At 42.2% G+C, this 20939-nt stretch overlaps 1 protein-coding gene across 5 annotated transcripts in view; it reads left to right on the top strand.

The window, feature by feature from the left end:
- RC3H1 (ring finger and CCCH-type domains 1) overlaps positions 1-20939 on the top strand; it is an 85430-nt gene that overhangs the window by 17412 nt on the left and 47079 nt on the right. For all 5 annotated transcript variants that reach the window (XM_064148100.1, XM_064148098.1, XM_064148097.1 and 2 more), the window contains exons 2-7: positions 6126-6505; positions 14765-14885; positions 16295-16534; positions 17608-17783; positions 18545-18745; positions 20508-20640. In XM_064148100.1, the coding sequence (XP_064004170.1) occupies positions 6275-6505; positions 14765-14885; positions 16295-16534; positions 17608-17783; positions 18545-18745; positions 20508-20640 (1102 nt within the window). In that variant the 5' untranslated portion in view covers positions 6126-6274. The remainder of the gene's footprint in view (positions 1-6125; positions 6506-14764; positions 14886-16294; positions 16535-17607; positions 17784-18544; positions 18746-20507; positions 20641-20939) is intronic.

The raw sequence follows: 20939 nt of genomic DNA, 5'->3' as shown, positions 1-20939 counted from the left end.
TCCTCTGGGGAGGTACTGTTAGAGTTGTGATGGTGGTATTTTTATCTTTATTGTTTGTTTTCCTTGTTGTTGCAAGCCAGGAAGCTTCTCATGAAGGCTAACAATTTGTCCTTAACTGCCTCTATTTTCCTAAGGCATTTCACAGACTACCAAATAAGAGACTTTTCAATGGAAATAGGCAAATTTCTTCATTTGCTCTACACAGTTAGAGGTTGCTGAGGATAAAAGCTGGTAAACTTTGAGGCCGATGTAGCTGAGCTTCAGTGAGTTTGGAAGAGAATTTTGATGTTCATGATCTTCCTTTTTATTTTTTTTTTAGAAGAAAGTAACCACACGACCACTGAAGGCCATTGGTGTCCATGTGGCTTTGAAAGAAGGGTGGGAATGTGCCTTACACACAGACTTCCAGGATTTGCCAATGGACGGCAATTCCTTTTCTTGCAGTGCCCTGTGTTCTGGGCAAGTGTTGAGGGTGTTGGGGAGCGTGCAGGCAAGCAGGCATGCGCAGAGGAGGAATGAGGAAGTAAAGCACTTGCAGTCAGTCGATAGTGTACAGAGAAGTTTCAGAGAGCAAACGAGGTGGGGGGGAAAACCCCCTCAATCTATTGGAAATACTATTCTGGGCATATTCTATGAGTTGTTCATGGAGTCTCCAGGCAGAGGTAAGAATCATTTTCTTCTTCCTGCTGTTCTCTGATCAGGAATAGGGTTTTGTTCTCTTTTTGTTTTGAAGTTTTTCTGTGGAACTAGATCTAGAAAACACAGCTAGCACTATTTACTCTTTTTCTGTGAACCATGAAGTTGGCAGTACAGGCTGTATGTGGCTTCAGCATGCCTTTGAGAACAAAGTGTTGAGTCTCTATAAACAAGCCATTACTTTTGGCTAATCAGGGTTTCCCATGGGTTGGCAGGTGAGTTGTACTCTAAAATGAGATTGTGGACTTCAAAAAGTACTTGTCAGGAAAGATATTTAAAGCACACTGAAATAGGAAACTTACTGAAGTAAAAGCAGTGGTGAAAATGGATGGTGTCTGTTTGGCAGTAGGCTACGATGGAGGGGTCCAGTTGGCAAGGATGGCACTGTGAGTATCTCCTAATCTGTTTTAGTTAGGAATTATTTTACTATCATCTGTTGCTTTTCTTTCAGCTTGTTAATTTATTTTTAACCTGTAACATCAGAGGGTTTTGAAGTAGTTAATATATCACAGAGCCAGTCTCATGGGAGAGGGAACTGCATACTTTGGCAAGGTTACTTTTCCTCAGAAACGTGTATCTGACTACTAAGGAGTAAGAGTCTGTGAAAGAATTGATAATGTTTCTTTCTTCTTTATTAGATTAAACTGTAGATTAGGCAGGAGCTGTATTTGTGTGAGCAGGTCGGTTGGCAAGCCTGAGTTTGTTTTGGCAGTGAGGAGCTGCTCTGGTGTTAAGCTTTGTGCTAAATACGCTTATTTCCATGCTAACTGCTGCAGGAAGTTCTGCTTGTTTTGTTTCGGAGTAAGACTCAGCAAAAATGAACAGCTTCAGGTCTGAAACAAAAGCAGGCAATAAAACAATAATATTAAGAATTCTGTTCTTCATATATGAAGATGACAACAATACTGCTTGGATATTAAAAGCTTAGTGGAATGCCATGGAGAGGTGTAAAAAGCAGGGAGCAGCTAATGCTCTTGAGAGCTGTGTACTGAAACAGCGGGAGCGGAGCAGAGGTTTCCGTAGGTAGGTGTGCTGAGTCATCTGCCTTAAACTGTAACATGACTTAGTGTGGACTGCTGGTGGTGGGAAGGACCAGGGCTAGCTTGTGCATGACAGAGTGGCACGTGATCCATCTGTGCTGGGACACGTTAGGTCGAAATAACGTGTTGGTGAGAGATGGCACAGACTGAGTGGCTGCACCGCAGGGCTCGGAGTGAGATTCATGAGAACGACATTGAACTATAGATGAAAGAAGAAGAATTTTCCTGTATGTCGTCATATCCAAAACGTGATGCCGGTGGATATTGGATCAAAGTTGTCTGCTTTTTAAAGGCATCCTATTCTCAAGGGCTGGACCTGTAAAGCTGTCTAGCGAGGTGTGGAAGGCTTTGACCATTGCGGACATAATGCGGCTTAGCCAGCCTGACCCCTCTGCGTTCTAGTGCAGCAGAGTGAGGAATTAAAGTGTTGGTTGAGCAGTTGTCCTGGTGCTTTACAGAATGATCCTGTATTTCTCTGAAGTACTGGCAGGGTCCCAGGGAAGATGGGTCACTGATCTGATTACAGCATGACATTTCCAGTCTGGGCTGAAGGATGGAATTTCAAGGATTTTTTTTCTGGGATAGGGGAGGGCCCAGAAGAGAGGAGAATTTTTTTCAAGTTCTCCTAGCTATGGATCAAACCAGTTTATGCAGGGCAAAGCAGGAAGAGGACACTTACATGCAGGTATTTCAAATCTGGATATAACAAAATAAGTCTGTGTCTGGTCCAAATGTAATATTTGAGGTCTATATGTTGGGGCATCCTCATTATTAATCATTGCAGCTTCTTGTCTTCCAGTTTATGTAACGTGGATGTAAGGTTTTTGTTTTCTTAAGATTTGACATAACTTTGTTTTTTATCAAGCACATAGAAAGAGGAATGTGGGTCTGTGTTGGAAGCTCCTGTGTGGGAAATACTTAGCAAATTGAGAGGGTGGGTTAAAGATGTTACTGTGGGGAGGAAGATTTTAGTTAACTCTCTGTGTCTTATAAATATTGACATCTTTTGCATTTTGCTCACTTCTGGCATAACGCTGGCTCAGCATTTTCAGGTGTCATACCATGAAAGTATGAGTGTACTTTTCCTACCTTATCTGTACAAGGAAGTGTTCTCTTTCTGTAGTGATGGTTTCAGTAACTGTCTGTGATAATGAAACTGTCTTGTTTCCATCATTTTATTGCCAGTTCTAATCTCTCATGTTTAAAGTAGCTCTTTGAAGGTAGAGAATGTTTTATTTCCAAGGTCATCACAAATCCTGTGAAAAGGCACATATCTCCCCCAATTTCACTCCTTAACATGTATTTCCCACTGTATGCATTGTGCCCGAGAACTATTTGCACTGTATGCCAGCATTTGGCTCTGCTTCCTTATCTGAGGATTGAAGATCCATCAGGAAAACTGGCCTGTACATGTGGAAAGCAGCAGCAGTGCTTGGTTTGCTGCCAGCCTGCATGCATGCATGCAACTAATGAACAGTCAGTGCCTGTATTGCCATTATCATCCTAGGTGGGACTGGAAGAATTCCACAGTCCTCTACTGATCTGTTTGTGAGAGTTACTAGCAGAGCAAGGTTTGTTGCTCTGACAGCTATTTTCTTCTTCTGTGGGGAAAAGGTTGGCTGGATCAAGACAGTTAGCCATCTGTTCCAAGTGTTAGACTGTGCTGAAACAGGCAACTTCCTGAGGTTTCTCCCAACTCTATTTTCTGTTGTCAGTGCTGTCTGCAGCCTTCCTGTAGCGCTTGGGCATTAGTACATGTCCACAGGCACTGCAGTGTGGTCAGATGAGGAGTAGTATTGTCACAGGTTAGGGGGAAACTGTCACCTGCCAGTGAAATGTGCCTCTCTAGTAATTGCATAGCCACAGTCGGGGCTGTGGCTTTCCCACTCGTGTGAAGTGCTCTTCTGTTCTGGTGGTTTGGTGCCAGGCTTGAGCTCATTGAGGCCCTTTTGAGCACTATGTTTGTGTGTAAGCTTCATTTCTGTTTGCCAGCCTTTTGAGACCTGCCTTGAGAGAAGATCAGGGATGCCACTAATTATTCCTCCCTCCCCAGACTCCTCAAACTTCTCTTTCAACTGCTGAGATTGTAAATAAATATGACCTGTTTCATTATGCCAGTGGTATGGAGTGGCCAGAGGTACAGCTAGGAACAAAATGTCTCTGCTTAACATGCATTAATTGTCTTTTTTAAAAAGCTGTCTCAACTTATTTTTCCTAGTTCAGAACCTGGAATGGTGGAGCTTCCATGTCTACATCTGCTTTTTAGTGTTGGTGGTATAGTTTCATGTTAGCTTTTGGGTTTAGGTTTCTTCAGTAAGAAACTGCTCTTCTCTGGTTTGGTTAGTAGTCAGTGTTTCAAATAGACTGATACTGGTTCTGAATTGCAGGTGAGTCTGGGAGATTGGTGGTGGTTACATGAATACCAGTGTGGTAGAAAGGAAGCAATCTGATTCAGCTCTTAAGTTCAGATGTTACTTCATAGCACAGCAGTACATACACATGGTTTATCAAAAGACTGATTTGCTATTAAAAAGGTTATTAAGGAGAAGGGAACCCTGAACAGCCTTAACAGGTCTTTTAGATGTGTAGTGGTCATGTTGGGGTTAACCACATGCAGTATCTCTCAGTACCACCCTGTCAGGATAGTATTGATTTCTTACTGATTCGTTGTAAACAGCAACTGTGTGGCGTTGTACCTTGTCTTTGGAAGATAGAAGGGAATTTTTCCATTAGCTTTAGTACTAAGCTTTAATAATTCGTTGATGAAACACAGCTAAAAGCTTAACTAGTAACTTTTCACTGTTTGTCTTGGCAAAATGATGTTAACTGTGGACAGTGTTGCGCTCAATTCTGGAGCAAAGCCTGGGGCTCTTCAGAGACTCTGTTTTAGCATTAGATTTTTGTAGCTATTTTAAAATGCTGTGCTTCTGAATTTCACAAGTCCTAACTTGAAGTTTCTCTCTTTACTGTTATTTAGAATTGAGTTTTCTTTTTAAGGTTTTTTTTTAAGCTCAGGTTTCCATAAAAGGTTGCTTATTTGCTTGTATAGACACTCTGTCTGAATAGATGCCAGTAAATAAGTGCACGCTCCTTGAAACTTAACCTAGTGGGAAAGAGAAAAGAATGTACCTGAGTGACTGGGGTGGATGTTTGTTGTTATTTTGCTGCTTGATTTACTAAGACCTGTGGTAGTAAATCTGTGTGACTTGCACAGGATTTTTGCTAACTTCACTGATGATAGGAAGCCAGACATTAGAATTTTTTGTAACTGATGTTAATTTTGAGAGTAACTCTTTCCGTATCATTATATCTGTCAACTCTCTTATTTCTGCTCATGTACAGTGTTCTGCTTTCATTTATATTTCCTCTCAAAGGGGTGCCTTGTCTTCCATTCCCTTATAATCAGTAACATTTGATCCTCCTAGCACTTTGATTCAGACATGCCAAGTAATAAAGACTTCCTAGGCTTTCCTCTATTGCAGTGTTCCAGTGTGGTTTCCCAGTGCATTAAAGATGCTGCTTCCCTGTCAATAGAATCCCTAGGTAGGCAGTGAATCATATAAATCAAGTCTTTGAGAAACAGTTGCCACTCCTCCAGTCCAAAATAACTTGTAGATTTTTTTCTTTCTGTGTGTGAAGGATAGAGGTGCTTGGCTGGCAGGCTAGAGGCAAGTTACCAATGCTGAATTCCATCTAGTAAAATGCATGGAGATTCCCAGGGCAATGGAGAGGTGACACTGTCCATGTGGTAGCATGCAGCTCTGCATAGACCAGCCTACATGAAGGTACTGGAGTAGCAGTAGGTAGCATTACCTAGCTTTGTGGCTGAGCTGGATTGTAAGCAGTGTCTGGCCATTCACCCTGTTCTTCTGGAGGCTGTGGCAGCTTGGAAGTCTCTGTGGTCATTGTGTGTCCATGCAGGGCCCACTGAACTCAGAGGAAAGCATGCTTGTGGTAGAAGCTCTGGGCAAAGCCTTGTCTAAGGAAAATTGTTTGAAGCTCACAATGAGTACTGTAAAAAGTCAGTTTAGTGGATCAAGCACAGCAGCCTTTCAAAAATTGCCTTTTTTATTCAAAGCTAGTTGATGTTAATTGGCATATTTGTAAGGAAAAAGGAGAACATAAAAACTAGAAGCTAATTAGCCTTATAACTTCAATGACATCATGATTTTATATGATTTTTTTTTGAGCTATGTAACGGCAGAAGTGATTTAAAGTGGCTTTTGCAGTGCTAGAAACCAGTTGGAATTAAAGCTAGTCATGACTCGGTGCAAGACTGCTATCCTAGTTCAGCTATCCCACTACAACTGGTATTTACTTAGCACAAAGCATTTCACAGGCCTGTTGCAGTAGAGATTGCTAACTTTCTGTTTCTGTGTTTTTTCCTAGGTTATATTTCACACTATGTGCTGACTGTCTGTACTTACAGAAGATATTTAAAAACAAACAGACTTCTTTTTTTTCCCAAGATTTGATTCCAGTGGAATCTGTGCTTTAGATTTTGTTTTGTTTTGTTTTGTCACTTAACTCCTGAAGCAATGCCTGTACAAGCTCCACAATGGACGGATTTTCTCTCCTGCCCAATTTGCACACAGACTTTCGACGAAACAATCCGGAAGCCCATCAGCTTGGGCTGCGGCCACACTGTCTGCAAGATGTGCCTCAATAAACTCCACCGTAAGGCATGCCCTTTTGACCAGACCACTATCAACACAGACATTGAACTCCTTCCTGTCAACTCAGCCTTGCTGCAACTAGTGGGTGCTCAGGTAAAAAAAAAACAAACAAACAAATCTCTCTGTTTTCCTTCTTGCTTCTAGAGGGATAACTCATGAATAAATATGACTGTTAATGGTGTGAATAGTAGGCATCTACCTTTTTATAGACTGACTTAGGTGAATACAGGTTTTAGACCTTTTTTGAGCTGTAGTAGAGGTGCCTGGGAGAACAGTTTAAATCTTTCCCTTGGAGTGGGCTGCCCAGGGAGGTGGTGGAGGCACCATCCCTGGAGGTGTTGAAGCAAAGACTGGATGAGGCACTTAGTGCCATGGTGTAGTTGACTGTCTTGGGCTGGGTGCTAGGTTGGACTGGATGATCTTGGAGGTCTCTTCCAACCTGGTTGATTCTATGATTCTGTCTTCTACTGGTCACTGACTGTGATTTTGTGTTGCATGTCATTTAGTATAACTATGGATTGTCACCAGACCAGGTTGGTTCTGTTCCCTTCTTTTTTCCCTAACTTGTGTCTAGCTGTCCTCCACTGAAGAGATGAACTGGATCAGTAAGCTAATTTGGTGGGAAGCCAGTCTTCTGTAGTAGCTTTACCATAGCTACCCTATAGACTTGTGATCAGTTGTCCCGAGGGTAAGGGAAGTGAGACAGAACCCTCTGATAGCAGCCTTTGTACTGCCTTATGTTTCATTTGAAACTGTGCTCTGGAAGTGTAACTTTCTGAGCTGATGCATTAATTTAAATCCACATAAGTGAATTTGGGGAGCCTGCCCAGAACTTCCCTTTCTGCTGGAACCAGGTGCTCCTGAGGTCAGATGAACTGGTGGAGATGAGTACTCCACTGGTACTGGTGCAGATGGCTTCCTGAGGGAGGGGGCAGGGATGTGTGGAAAGTAGGATCACCCTGTTCATTTGCAGCATGGACTTTAATTTGCCCAGGCTTATCCTGGTTTAACCACTGGTGGTTTCCTGTGACCTATACCTCCCAGGGATGGACAGGGTTGTGGACTTGGGTAGAGGAAGTACAATCATGCCTAACTTTTGGGTGAGGACCAAAAATGTAGATAGGATGCAGTTGTTAATAGAGGGGTTACTGTTTTGGCTTTGTGTCTAGGCTGGGTGGATCTGGAAGCAGCAGAAAATTCTATCCACTGTTCAGGGCAAAGGGAAGATGCTTTTTATTGGGTATTGTGACCTAGAGATCCAGACATGCTTTTGCAACTTCTTTCTTCATTTGATTTATCAAGTAGCACATCTGATTTGTTGTTTTGCAGTGTATGGTATAGAAGTTACTGGAGAAGTTTTAAGGTTGACTCGTATTTCTGGATGTGTAAAGTGACTCATCCTGCTCTGCAAGGGAGGATGATGAGATGGAATGTGCTTCCATTTCTGTGAGATGTGTGTGCCACCATCTTTGAAGAGCTTCCATGCAGTGTAAAATCTTAGGAGTGATGCCATGAATATAATTGTTTCTCTCTTTTATCTTCTACCTAGAACAGTTCCAGCTGTATTCAGATGCTGACATTTATCATAAGTGTCATTGTCTTCCTGCATTTCTGGATTGTTTTGTGTGCATTTCTTAAGCTTTGTGAGAAGCTATATGGAAGCTTTTTAGCTTGATCTTTGAATTAAAAATTCTATAAAAACAAGATCTCTGGAATGAGATGGAAAAAAACCCTGCCCCTGCTAGAGGTGACTGAGTGTTTTATTCTGGTTTTGCTGGTTAGTCAACCAGAGTTTCCTCATCCATATGTGTATGAGGAGAGAAGAGTGGCTTTGTGATGGTATTGCATTTGTCTTGAGAATGCTCTGAACTCTAGGTTCAGATATTGTTTCAATGTCGTAAAACTTTATGACATTTTAAGATACAAAGAGGAGCACAAGCATTATGTCACCAAGATGTATAGGACTTTTAGATTTCCTGGTGGCCTTAAATCTGCAAAATGTCACTAGAAGAGGCAGGTATTCCCTTATTTGCCACTGAGTCCTGCATTCATGCTGCATGCTGCATTCTGATACCTAAACAACAAGGATCTTAGCAGAGTTGTGATTGCTACCAAACGTGCCCCTTGAGAGAAATTTGCACCACTCCTCTCCCAGCTTCTAATTGTGACGAGCATGTGAATGAAATTAGTGTTCAATTGAACTTGCCCTCTTTTCTCTTTTTCCTTTCCCTTCTGACACCTGTTGTACTGTGGTGTACTAGAAAATCAGTACCTGGCTTTCTCTGTCAAAGACAGAGAAACAGCTGCTATTTTCCACTAGTTGCTCTAAGGATTACTTTTGTTTGTATCACAGAAAAAGGCTTGGCTAAAGACAAATTCAAGTACTTCAGGGAAATACACTACTTTTGAATCCTAGAATCATCCAGGTTGGAAGAGACCTCCAAGATCATCCAGTCCAACCTAGCATACAGCCTTAGCCAGTCAACCAGGCCATGGCGTTAAGTGCCCCATCAAGTCTTTCCTTGAAGACCTCCAGGGGCAGTGCCTCCACCTCCCTGGTCAGCCCATTCCAATGGCAAATCACTCACTCTGTGAAGAACTTCCTCCTAACATCCAGCCTATACTTCCCCCGGCACAACTGGAGACTGTGTCCCCTTGTTCTGTTGGTGGTTGCCTGGGAGAAGAGGCCACCCCCCACCTGGCTACAGTATCCATTCAGGTAGTTGTAGACAGCAATGAAGTCCCCCCTGAGCCTCCTCTTCTCTAGGCTAAACAACCCCAGCACCCTCAGCCTCTTCTCATAGGGTTTTGAGCTCTCTCCTGTTAAGAACTTGGGCTCTCTTTGGTACATACCAGCAAAAATTATTTGCAAGCAGCAGGCCAGTTTGCAAAGCATGAGAGCAATATCAACTTCAGTGAAATGAAGTCCACTTTCTTGTTTCACTGCTTGGTTTAGTCAGGAGGGTAAATGTGTCATTGACATCCTTTAATCAACAACCTGTACACCTTAACCTGAGTCCATGGAGATAGGTAATGCTTTTGTTTTAAAGTGATAAATTGAAAATAAAAAGTTTCATTTTAGAATAAAAGAGTACAACACAAAGCTTTTATCTAGGAAGGAAAAGAACAGTTTGTTCTTTTCCCTGTGGGGAGGCTTCTGAGAAATTCACTCATAATTATAAGCATTCAGCACTTTTTTTTTTGCTGGAGGCAGAGGAGGCTACAAGGCATTCTGAAGAAATAGATGTCTTCTGTGACTGACAGCAGTGATGGGGTTCCAGGGCAAGTCACGTTGGCTGGTTGTTGTGCAGGCACAAGGGGTGAAATAAGCAGGACTGTACTTCTGGGGAAGATGTGCTAAATTTGTCACAGTCACCTGGGAAAGCAGTGACCTATTTCTTTGGCAATTGTATTTTCTATTTGTGTGGATTCCATCACTTTAATGGTGAGAGGAGTTGATTTCTGTGTTCAATTACAGCCTTTTTCTCATTTTCCCCTTTCTCTGCCAGGCAGTCAGCAACAGAACAAGGGGGGACAGTCTCAACTTGGGCTAAGGGAGGTCTAGGCTGGATGTTAGGAGGAAGTTGTTGGCAGAGAGAGTGATTGGCATTGGAATGGGCTGCCCAGGGAGGTGGTGGAGTTGCCCTTCCTGGAGGTGTTGAAGAAAAGCCTGGATGGGGCTCTAAGTGCCATGGCCCACTTGATTGGACAGGGCTGGATGCTAGGTTGGACTGGCTGAGCTTGGAGGTCTCTTCCAACCTGATTGCTTCTATGATTTACTGTTGCAGAGCCTCGGAGTCATGCTCCCCAACTTCAGCATGGGTCACAGCAACAGTGTTACAGGGTCTGTTGTGGGAGGTGGGGTTGGGCAGTTCAGCCACGAGGTGACTGCAGGGGGGGAAAAAAAGTACTCTAAGAGAAGAAGGAAATAATTGTTTCTGGGAGAGATGGAAACAGCTGAACACCTAAGCTGGAGTAAACTGTATTGTGAAGGAAGGGAGGAATAGTGGTCTTGAATGCAAATGAAAAAGGCATTCATGGAATACCTTGCTTTTTAAATGTCCTGAACAAAGAAATCCCTTAAGCCACTTCCTATGGGAGTGAGGGTTTGCATTTTAACTCTTCAGGCATCCACATATTGCTCACTGTATGCAGCTATTGTAAACATTCCACAGGCAGTGTTTTGAAGGTGCATAATCATGGATCTGTCATTTAAGTTCTTCCCTCCTGTTTTTTTTTTAACACATGAAACATCAGTGTACACGTTCCAAACAGGTGACATTGAGTGGCAAAAATTCCTGTGGTGCTGTAATTTCTTTCCTGGCCTCCTGCTGGACATGATAAATGGCATTTTAGGCATTAGGCAATGGAATCATGTATATGATGAGAGAAGGGTGGAGTGATCTGAGCTCACAGCCCTTTCAAAAGGGGTAGATTGCAATTGCAGAGAGATCAGTGGCACATTGGATTATGTTTTCATTTAAACTTCTGGTGGAATAAGATGCCATAAAAGAGGAGCTAACTGTGAAGAAGTTGTTGTCCTTAGTACAAACTCCGGAGGACCTAAAGACAGTTAGTTGCCTTTAGGCTTTGTTCAGGATTTGTGTGTTTGGTTTTGGTGTGTGGTGCTTGGTTGGTGGTTGTTTTTTGTTTTTTCATTAATGTGGGTTTTTTGTTGTTGGTTGTTTGGGGTTTTTTTTTCGTTGTTGTTGTGTAATCAGGAAGCAAATCATATGGGGAAAAAGAAATAAAAATGAAATTTATATTAGGAGAGAAACAGTTTCCAAACCAGACAGAATGGGGTTTGGTCTGTTTAACATGTTCTCATTCCATACAATTAGATGTCTAATGGCAATTAGTGACAACTCAAGCTGACATCCTTCATCAAATTACACTTAACTCACCAGTTCAGAATCACTGCCTGGTATGAGGTGATGCTTTAGCATTTTTTTCCAGCCCCTTCCTCCTGGCGTCATAACCTACCTCTACCCAGTCATGCTGGTTGGCAGCATTCCACTGCTGGGATGCAGTCGTTGCCCAGGCAGATGCACGCAAATATGAAGTCATTAAACATCTGATATTATTTTTCCTGCCTTGTTCTAATCCTCCTTGGGAAGTGTTTATTATGTTATGTGAATATATTTGCAGTGCAAACCGATAAGGGTGTGGTGTCTGAGAAAAAGGAATATTGACTGAGGATAAAAATACCAAACTTGCTCTACAGGGCATCTGTTTTGAGGCTCTTGAGGTTTGTAAACAGAAGTGACCATAGGGCCCTGCATGCTGTTGAAGAGATATTTTGTGAAGAGAAGGTGTTCAAGAAAAGACTGGATGAGGCACTTAGTGCCTTAATGTAGTTGATTGGATAGGGTTGGGTGATAGGTCAAACTGGATGACCTTGGAGGTCTCTTCCAACCTGCTTGATTCTATAAAGCTTTTTTCAGTTGTCCCTCAGCAGCTTGGAGAGAGCCAAAGTTAGAATTCAGATCTCATTTGAATTTGATGAATCATATCTATACCTTTTTTTTCTTGGGGGATCACAGAATGGCAGACTGGTGAGGTTTAGGAGGGATACCTTGGGGCCATCTAGTCAAGCCCCCCTGCTAAAACCCACAACAGGTTGCCCATGATCACAATGTCTGCGTGGATTTGGAATCTCCAGAGAAGGAGACTCCACAACCTTTGTGGACAGCCTGTTGCAGGGCCCTGACGCCCTCACAGTGGAGGAGATTTTCCTCCTGTTCAGATGGGTTCTAGGTAGTGCCTGTTGTCCCTTACAGTCATTGTGACAAAATATTTTTGGAAGTCTGTGGAAGCATATGTGATAGACCCAACAAAACAGCAACTTTGTTGTGTTGTGAGTTGCATCACATGAGTGGAGATGAACTGTGTGAGTGTGTAGAAATACATTGTCTTTTCCTGAGAAGTCCTGAAACCAGAAAATGAGCATCTTGTTATCTTTTTTTTTAGTACTACACTGCCTTCAGTTTAAGATGACAACTAAACTCTCATCTTCCAGGGTCATGCTACAGACAGTGCAGTCGTGTAGGGCTTTTAGATTTTTACTGAAGCTTCTCTTGTAAAGAAAAGAACAGGGAATGATATGCAGATGCAGTGTTGAACTGGTGGAAGTTTTTCTGTGCTAGCTTTTTCCTTGGGGAGGGGGAAGCTTTCTGCCAGTTGCCTAGACAGTGCTTGTGTCTCACTGGCGGGGTTGTGCTGTGTATGGCATTCCAAACTGTTGCTGTGAATGTGTGCTAAACCCACCTTAATTCAAGATTGAAATCCAGGGCTGCGCACAGCTTCCTGTCCCAGGCCGTCTTTGTCTGCAGAGTGTTGTGATGCTGTGGTTCTATTTCGGGTTGTCTCCAGGGCCAGACAGAATGCTTGCTGGAGTAAATAGGGATTTGCACAAAATATATTAACACAATAAATGGAACAGAGGCTCTGTAGTCTCTATCTTGGCACAAACGCATGAGATGCACATTGTTTGATCAATAAGCTTGTGTAACTTCACAGACAGCATCAGACTGCTAAAATGGCAGTGGCTTTGAAAAGGAGGTGTGGAGTGCTCTGTTAAAATGAAAGCAAATATTGAAGGTGTTTAATATTTGTTTGCCAAATCCCAAGAAACCAGTCCAGTTGAGGCTGTTGCAACTGTTACAGCTGACCACTGTAAGACAGGATTGCAAAATCTCCTGCTGAGAGATTTCTTGCTTACAGACACAGGAAAAAAAAACAAATCTAGCCCCCCAAAACAGCTCAAACAAAACCCAGATCATCTCTGCAGTTAAAACCCCCAAACCACCCCAGATTTTCAAGTTAACTGCAACCTGTAAAAAGCATCTAGGCTAACCTTGCTGTCATGGTATGGTTGAACTTGGTTTTGATTCTCCCTTTAAGATGTGTAAAAGCAACAGTGCCTGATACAGTTTGTCTTGATAATGTTAGTTTTGGGGTGATACCAACTTTCGTAATTGCAGCTCATGTATTACTCTGGCACTTTGTTGTTACCTGTTGTAAAAATAAGATACATGTAGCTAGTCATTTTTATTTTGCAATGTATGTCAAATGAGCAATTCAGCATATGTGGCTGTCTAAACCTGTAGAAGTGAGATCATGGGTTTGAACCCTTATTTTCTACTAAAATGAGTAAGATCCTGTCTACCTTAGTGGTAGCAACCATATATGTTTAGCATCTACAGTCACTGCTTTTATTTGTTGCTGCAATCATAATGCTGCTCTTTACTTGAGTGTGATGGTAAGCAGGCTTGTAGCTGTCTTTAACTCAAGCATTAAAGGCTTGTGCTTTTAGGGTGAGGGCCTGGGTTGGTCCCTGTAAGGATCTATGTGGGATTAGCATGCTGTTGTTGCCAGTGGGATAATGATTGACTTGGAAAGAGAAGTTGAAGTCTGAAATCTGCTTGCACTTCAATAGCATATCTGAAAAGTCCTTGGTGTTGAGTCTTCTGAGGAATTCCACTTCTCTGTCCTATCATATATTGGGTTGATTGTTAAGTAGTGGTGCTGACAAGTGTTTGTACCCCTCTCATCACTTGTTTAAAGCTTTAAGAATTTAACAATATGCTTCAACTTGAAGGAAGGAGTAGTCCAACATCCCCTTGAAAAATCCTGATTTCTGGTGATGCCTGGATGAAGAAATAAATACTACAACCAAAACAAACCCCAAATAACCAAAGAAAACAGAAAACCAACCTATGAATGCAACTTGTCTATGTTGGCAGATTAGTGCTCGCAGGGCATATTCATATGCACTTGATCCTGCTGCTTGATAATTGGGTCTAGTCAGAATGTTGGAAGGACGTGTGAGAGTGTTGGCTGCTTAATCCTCTGTGATTTTACAGCCCATGGTACAAATTTGTACTTAGCTTCAAACCACAGCTCATTTGATTTGTTCTGATTCCTTCTTTTTTTTCTCTTTTTTGCTTCTTTTTTTTTGTTTCACTACTTTTTTTTTTTGCCAGCCTGTTTTGGGAGTGTCTCAATATGTGTTATTTCAGCAAAAGTTTTATAGTTACAAGAAATGTCATCTTTCTTATGAAATACTTTAGTCACAGAATAAGTCTTCTGCATCAAATTTGTCAGCCACTAAATGAAAAGTCTTGCTATGCATAAATTCATTACTTCTTTTTTAATTTAACTTCAGCTGGGTTTTTTTTTAATGCTGTTTGTTCATTAAGCTGAAAAAATGCTTACTAATACAGAAAAAAATAATACAGAGGAACAAACCAGGAAATGCTTGATATTAACAAGGTTGATGTGGTGTTTTTAAGCATGCCTGCTGCTTATTTATGCATATTCATCATAGATGTACATCTCATCTCCTTTCAGGTTCCTGAGCAGCAGCCAATTACTTTATGTAGTGGAGCTGAAGATACCAAGCATTACGAGGAGGGGAAGAAATGTGTGGAAGAATTAGCATTGTACCTCAAGCCACTTAGCAGCGCCAGAGGTAGTTCCTGTGTTGTTTCTTTGAAAAATGACAGCTGGAAACATTTCAAAACAAATTATCCAAGGGGCTAGTTAGCCTGTTTCAAAAATGGATCTAGACCTTGTTCAGAAACAAATTGAATCAACTTCCCTGATTGTTACATCTACACTTAGGGAGGGGAGAACTGAAAGGCATTTTATCAAAGAGAGTATTAAACAAAGGCTGTATTATGTGGCCAAAGTATAGTAAATTGAGACAAACTTTAAGTTTAGTTTACCTCTGCAGACTTAAGTAATAAGAAATAATTCTGCATTTTTTGAGTTCTGCACTTCAAGATAACTGTAGTTGTGCAGCTTGTTTATGGAGGAGGAATAAACTGAAATGAGAACTTTGCTGTATATATTCTTTATAAAAGAAATAACTAAGACTATATTTATGCAAGACATCACATAAAAGCTGGGTCAATCTGAGTAATTCTTAGCAAAGATATTCTGGATTCAAGGATATGGATTTTATATGTGTTGGACTTAAACATAGAATTACAGAAGGATTTGATTTAGATGGGATCTTTAAAGCTCATCAAGTCCCACCCTCCTGCAGTGGGCTGGAATGTCTTCAACTAGACCAGGTTGTTCAGAGTCCTCGAATGTTATCAGAGATGGGACATGCACAAGTTCCCAACAACCTGTGCCAGAGCCTCCCCACCCTCACAGCAAACCCAAGTAGTAGAGACATGCATCATGGACATCAGGTTTTCAAAAACTAATTTTTGCAACAAGCTGTCTGAAGCTTTTCCAGCTAGTACAGTGTGATAGCAGTACTGCTCTGAGTAGTAGTTGTCAAGTGAGCAAGCTTGCTGCTGTGAAACCAGTTCGGTCTGGGAGCTGTGTGTCTACAAGTCACTTAATCCTTTCAGTGGCTCCCAGCATGTTTGTGAGGCAAAATTTTACACTTAATGAGACATCATCTAAACAGTTGTGAGCTCAGACAAGTTTGGTTCAACTAGGCCAAATCTATGGAGGTGTCACATACTGATAAAACCCCCTGATTGTCTTGTGAAAAGAGGCAAAGATCAAGGAAGGCAGTGATTCCTGAAGTTTGTGGATAACAGAAGGGCTGCAGAATGGCCCTACTCTTGAAGGGACACCAGAGAAATCCATATGGGAGGGTGTAGGGTAGAGTTCCAACATGGGAAGAGACTTCATTTGAGGTTCCACTTTTTTGGAGACCTCAAGACTTTAACCTGAAAGCTGACTCCCAAGAACTGCTTTTAACATTGAGTAAAACAAACTGACAAAAATGAACTTGTGATTGGCCTCCTCTAGTGAACGTCAGGAGAGCTGAGTTTGCATTTCCACAGCACAGTTGTTGAAGACTGGCAAAAATAGCAGTTTATTGATGCCTTTTTTTCTGTTTCAATTTTTTGGAAGGTGTGGGTTTGAACAGCACTACTCAGAGCGTGCTAAGTCGTCCCATGCAAAGGAAACTTGTGACATTAGTTCATTGTCAGCTAGTGGAGGAAGAAGGGCGCATTAGAGCAATGCGTGCAGCACGGTCACTTGGTGAAAGAACAGTCACAGAGCTCATTCTACAGCATCAAAATCCTCAGCAGCTCTCTTCCAACCTTTGGGCTGCAGTGAGAGCCAGAGGATGCCAGTTCCTTGGACCGGGTAGGTAACATCACGGTTCTATGCTGGAAGCACTTGGGAATAGAGAAGGATTGACAGGTGGTTGTTGAATTGCCTGAGTGATTTTTCTCAGGCAGTGAATTAATTTCTTAGTACTAGTGCTGATATCTTTTGGGCTGCTCTCATTGACTTTCTCACAATTGTAGTACTTTTGAAAGTCTTGTATAAAATTCAGAACAATGTGTGTACTTTTGTTCTTGGGATAAAATGGGGAGTAATTGTTCACTTGCTGTTGTTCAAAGAAGTAAGACCTTTCAAGTAAAAACAGGATTACTAGAAGTGACTGGACATGGCTTCTTTTCTTTTTCTAGGGTAAAAAGCTTATGAAACAGTCATGGGTAGAGATTTGCTACATTTGGGGAATGGGGTCTATGCGGTCTTACCAATCACATACTTAGAAATTGATTTCTTTTTCAGAGAATACTAAACCATTGACTTTTGCTTAAAATATTAATAAGGTCTCATTACGAAATATGTAGAATTTGCTTTTTGAGGACCAACAAATACATGTCTTGAAATATGAAGGCAGTTTATTGAAGAAAAAAATACAGTAGCTTTTCCCTGTTGAAACAAATGAAAGAAGCCTAACCTGGGGATGCTAACTTCTGTACCACTGCAAGGAGGGGAGGCTTGTTACCTAGCAGAATATGCTACAGCACCTGATTTGTTTCTGTGGACACTGGTTGCTCTTTCATCTGCAAGAGACCTAACCTTGCTTTTTCTCATCCTTTCAGCTTTTTCTGCTGGGATAACTGTAGGATGTAGATAATATGCTTTGAAAACTTATGAGAGAGACATACATAGACAATGAAGAAGTTTCCCTATCATCTGATACAATAGAATGTTAAAAATCCTCTTTCCCAAGTTACAGTCTGGAAGTGTTCCTTCCCTCTTTTCCCTCCCTTTTTGCTCACTTGCTTTTCTTGTCTCTGGGTTTGTGTGTGTGCAGTAGGGGGTTTGTAGCTGATCACCTCCTTGTAGGGAAACAAACTGTGCAGAAACTTGAATTGCCTCTCATCCTTTGTCCGTTTTCTTTGCGTTTCCCCTCCAACCAGCAATGCAAGAGGAGGCTTTAAAGCTGGTTCTGCTGGCTCTGGAAGATGGATCTGCTCTGTCACGGAAGGTCTTGGTTCTCTTTGTGGTTCAGAGGCTGGAGCCACGGTTTCCTCAAGCTTCTAAAACTAGCATTGGGCATGTTGTTCAGCTTCTCTACAGAGCCTCGTGCTTCAAGGTATGGAGAAGATTCTGCTTGGAGACCTCATAATGCTATGAAAACTATTGTTTTTCACTTTGAATTTTCTTTGTCCAGAAACGTTAAATATGCCCCAAAATGTGTAGTGATAGAAAGTGTCACTCATTAAATCCCACATGTGTTGGACGAGTGTAGGCTGAAATTGCAGCTTCAAGCTGTAAAGCTGGGCTTTGACTCTGCCCAGGAGTAACCAAACTTGTGTAGAAGTCATTTGAACTTTCCTCCCTGGAAGAAGCTTACAACTGGAAAAGAAAATCTCCAGCTCTGTTAATTGAGTAGTGGTGTGGTTAGAAACAGAGAAACAGAGGCTCTTGGATATCAGAGTTGTATAAAAAGAACTTAAGCTGCTTACTGTGCAGCTTAAATATTACAGTTCCTAGGTGCTCACCTTCATTCACTTTTGCTAAATGAGGAGGAAAATATGGGTTTGCTGCTAACTGTACCCTCAAACAAAGCTGCAATACAACCAAAACACCTTGGAGGAGTCCATAGGAACTGTGACACTTCTGCTAGTATCTGTATCAGAGCTGAAGTAAATTGTTTGATACTCGTTTCATAGAGGTCCTGCTTGAGGAATGTGTTATTCTAGTAGGAGCCAGTCCTCACTGTGTAGTGCCATAGTTTGGTTTAGTTTGGGAGGGAGAACTTAGTTGCTGAGTGAAGCTTTCACTTGGCCTTGGACTTCACATAATCTCTGGTTTGTTCTGGTTAATCCTATTCGAATTGTTTCTTCCAACCAGGTGACAAAGCGAGATGAAGATTCCTCCCTGATGCAGCTGAAGGAGGAGTTTCGGACATACGAAGCCCTGAGAAGGGAACACGATTCCCAGATAGTTCAGATAGCCATGGAAGCTGGCCTGCGCATTGCGCCGGATCAGTGGTCCTCGCTGCTCTACGGAGACCAGTCTCACAAATCCCACATGCAGTCTATCATTGACAAGGTAAAGCCACCTCAAATCACCTCTGTCTATCTTGAGTCTAAATGCTTCTGACAGCAATTTTCAAAGCATGTCCCTGTTATTTCAAAACCATTCTGGTCTAAATAGTTAGGATAGGTATTTGCAACCAAACCAATCTTTACTCCCTTTGCCACTTGGCAATCTCATTCTGCTTCACATCTGCTCTACTGTATCTAGTCCTTGAGAAGAGGGACTTGGGGATGCTGGTGGACACGAAGCACAGCATGAGCCAGCAGTGTGCACTTGCAGCCTGGAAAGCCAACCAGATCCTGAGCTGCATCAGAAGTGTGGCCAGCAGGTCGAGGGAGGTGATTCTCCCCTTCTACTCTGCTCTGCTGAGACCCCAGCTGGAGTACTGCATCCAGTTGTGGAGTCCCCATTAAAAGAAGGATGAGGACATGCTGGAGCGTGTCTAGAGGAGGGCCACTGGGATGATCAGAGGGCTGAAGCACCTCTGCTGTGAGGACAAACGGAAGAGTTGGGGCTGTTCACTCTGGAGAAGAGGAGGCTCCCAGGTGACCTTGTGGCCTTCCAGGATCTGAAGGGGGCCTCCAAAAAAGCTGGGCAGTGACTTTTTAGACTCTCAAGGAGTGACAGGACTAGGGAGAATGGAGCAAAGCTGAAGGTGGGTAGGTTCAGGCTGGACGTGAGGAGGAAGCTTTTCACCATGAGAGTGATGAGACCATGAAATGGGTTTCCCAGGGAGATGGTTGAGGCCCCGTCCCTGAATGTGTTTAAGGCCAGGCTGGATGAGGGTGTGGCCAGGCTGATCTAGGGTAGGGTGTATCTGCCCATGGCAGGAGGGTTGGAACTGGATGATCCTTGTGGTCCCTTCCGACTCTGATTGATTCTATGATTATAATTTCAAATGGGAAGTCACAAAGTGTAACTCCACATCCCTTCCTGATCAGGGGTAGCTGCAGTAGTGCTTTGCGTTTCCAGGGAGATTGTTGGTGTATAAGCTGAAAGCAAATCAGTCCTCTAGTCTGTACCTGAAGTTAAAAAGACAAGTGGAGGCAGTTTTCTTAAATAAAATGCTTGACCTCTGGAAATGCCCAGATCTCTTTGTTTAGAAGGGGGCATGGGGTAAAGGGGAGGAAATTCAATATGAAGAGCCGGAATTTGTTGGCTTGTTACAAAGGCTGTGGAATGGTTACTTTGGCTGCCCTGCCAGAGAGTTGTCTTTGAGATCAGTCTAATGTGTATTTATGCCTTTGCCCACCTTTTCAGGTGTTCTTCCAGACATCTTCTGAAAGGTCTAGGTAGAATGAAAGGATTTTGCATACTGAAACAGTGTGATGTTAGTAAATGGAATGTTGCAAGCTTGCTTTCTTCTTCAACCACCTTGCTCTTCATTTCCTATACTTGGTTTAGAGCAGGGTGTAAACATCTTGGTTTGGAGTTTGGCAGTATTAGACTCCTCAGAAACCTAAATTAAATGGTTTGTGATAGTAATGTATTTTTTTCTGAGTGCCAGCACAACACAGAAAACAAATAGATTACACTAGCCTGTATTTTGTCTATTTCTTGTCTATTTAGAGCTTTATTTAAACCTGTAACGTCAAAGAATTGACATTCTTCATGCTGGGGAAGGAATTTAGTAGAAGATGCTGACCGAAATGGGCTTGTGCAGAAAACATGTTACCAGTTTTAGAAGACAACTCTTGTGAGCTTGTGGATCAGCCTTCAGAAAGGATGAGAATTACTTTGCTTGTAGAAAGTTAATTATCATAATTTTTTTAAGTTGCAGACCCCAGCCTCGTTTGCACAGAGTGTTCAGGAGTTAACTATTGCTCTTCAGAGGACTGGAGATCCAGCTAACTTGAATCGTCTTCGACCTCACCTGGAGCTTCTGGCAAACATTGATCCCAGTCCAGGTAAGTTGAGATGTTTTGTAAAAACCTTTAGAGTAACAAGAGGAGTTAAACACTGTGGAAGGACTGAAAGTTGTTCATTAGGTGGACAAAAACATCCATCCATGAATAATAACCATCAAATTCTTGAGTGGTAGCCGTAACTAGCCTAGGAGCAGCAGTCATCTGTGTGAGGAACTGAACTATTCTGAAGAAGATAAAATAGATTCCAAAGTATGGCAGGAATCATTTCACCACTCCTCGAGAGCTTCCCTGCTTGACAGCACAGAGTGAGGGCAGATGAGGACATAGAATACACATAA

The sequence above is a fragment of the Pogoniulus pusillus genome, chromosome 8 (assembly GCF_015220805.1).
Source record: "Pogoniulus pusillus isolate bPogPus1 chromosome 8, bPogPus1.pri, whole genome shotgun sequence".
Classification (NCBI taxonomy): Eukaryota; Metazoa; Chordata; class Aves; order Piciformes; family Lybiidae; genus Pogoniulus; species Pogoniulus pusillus.
The sequence above is the reverse complement of the archived record's forward strand: the minus strand, read 5'-3'. Positions and strand labels throughout refer to the sequence as shown.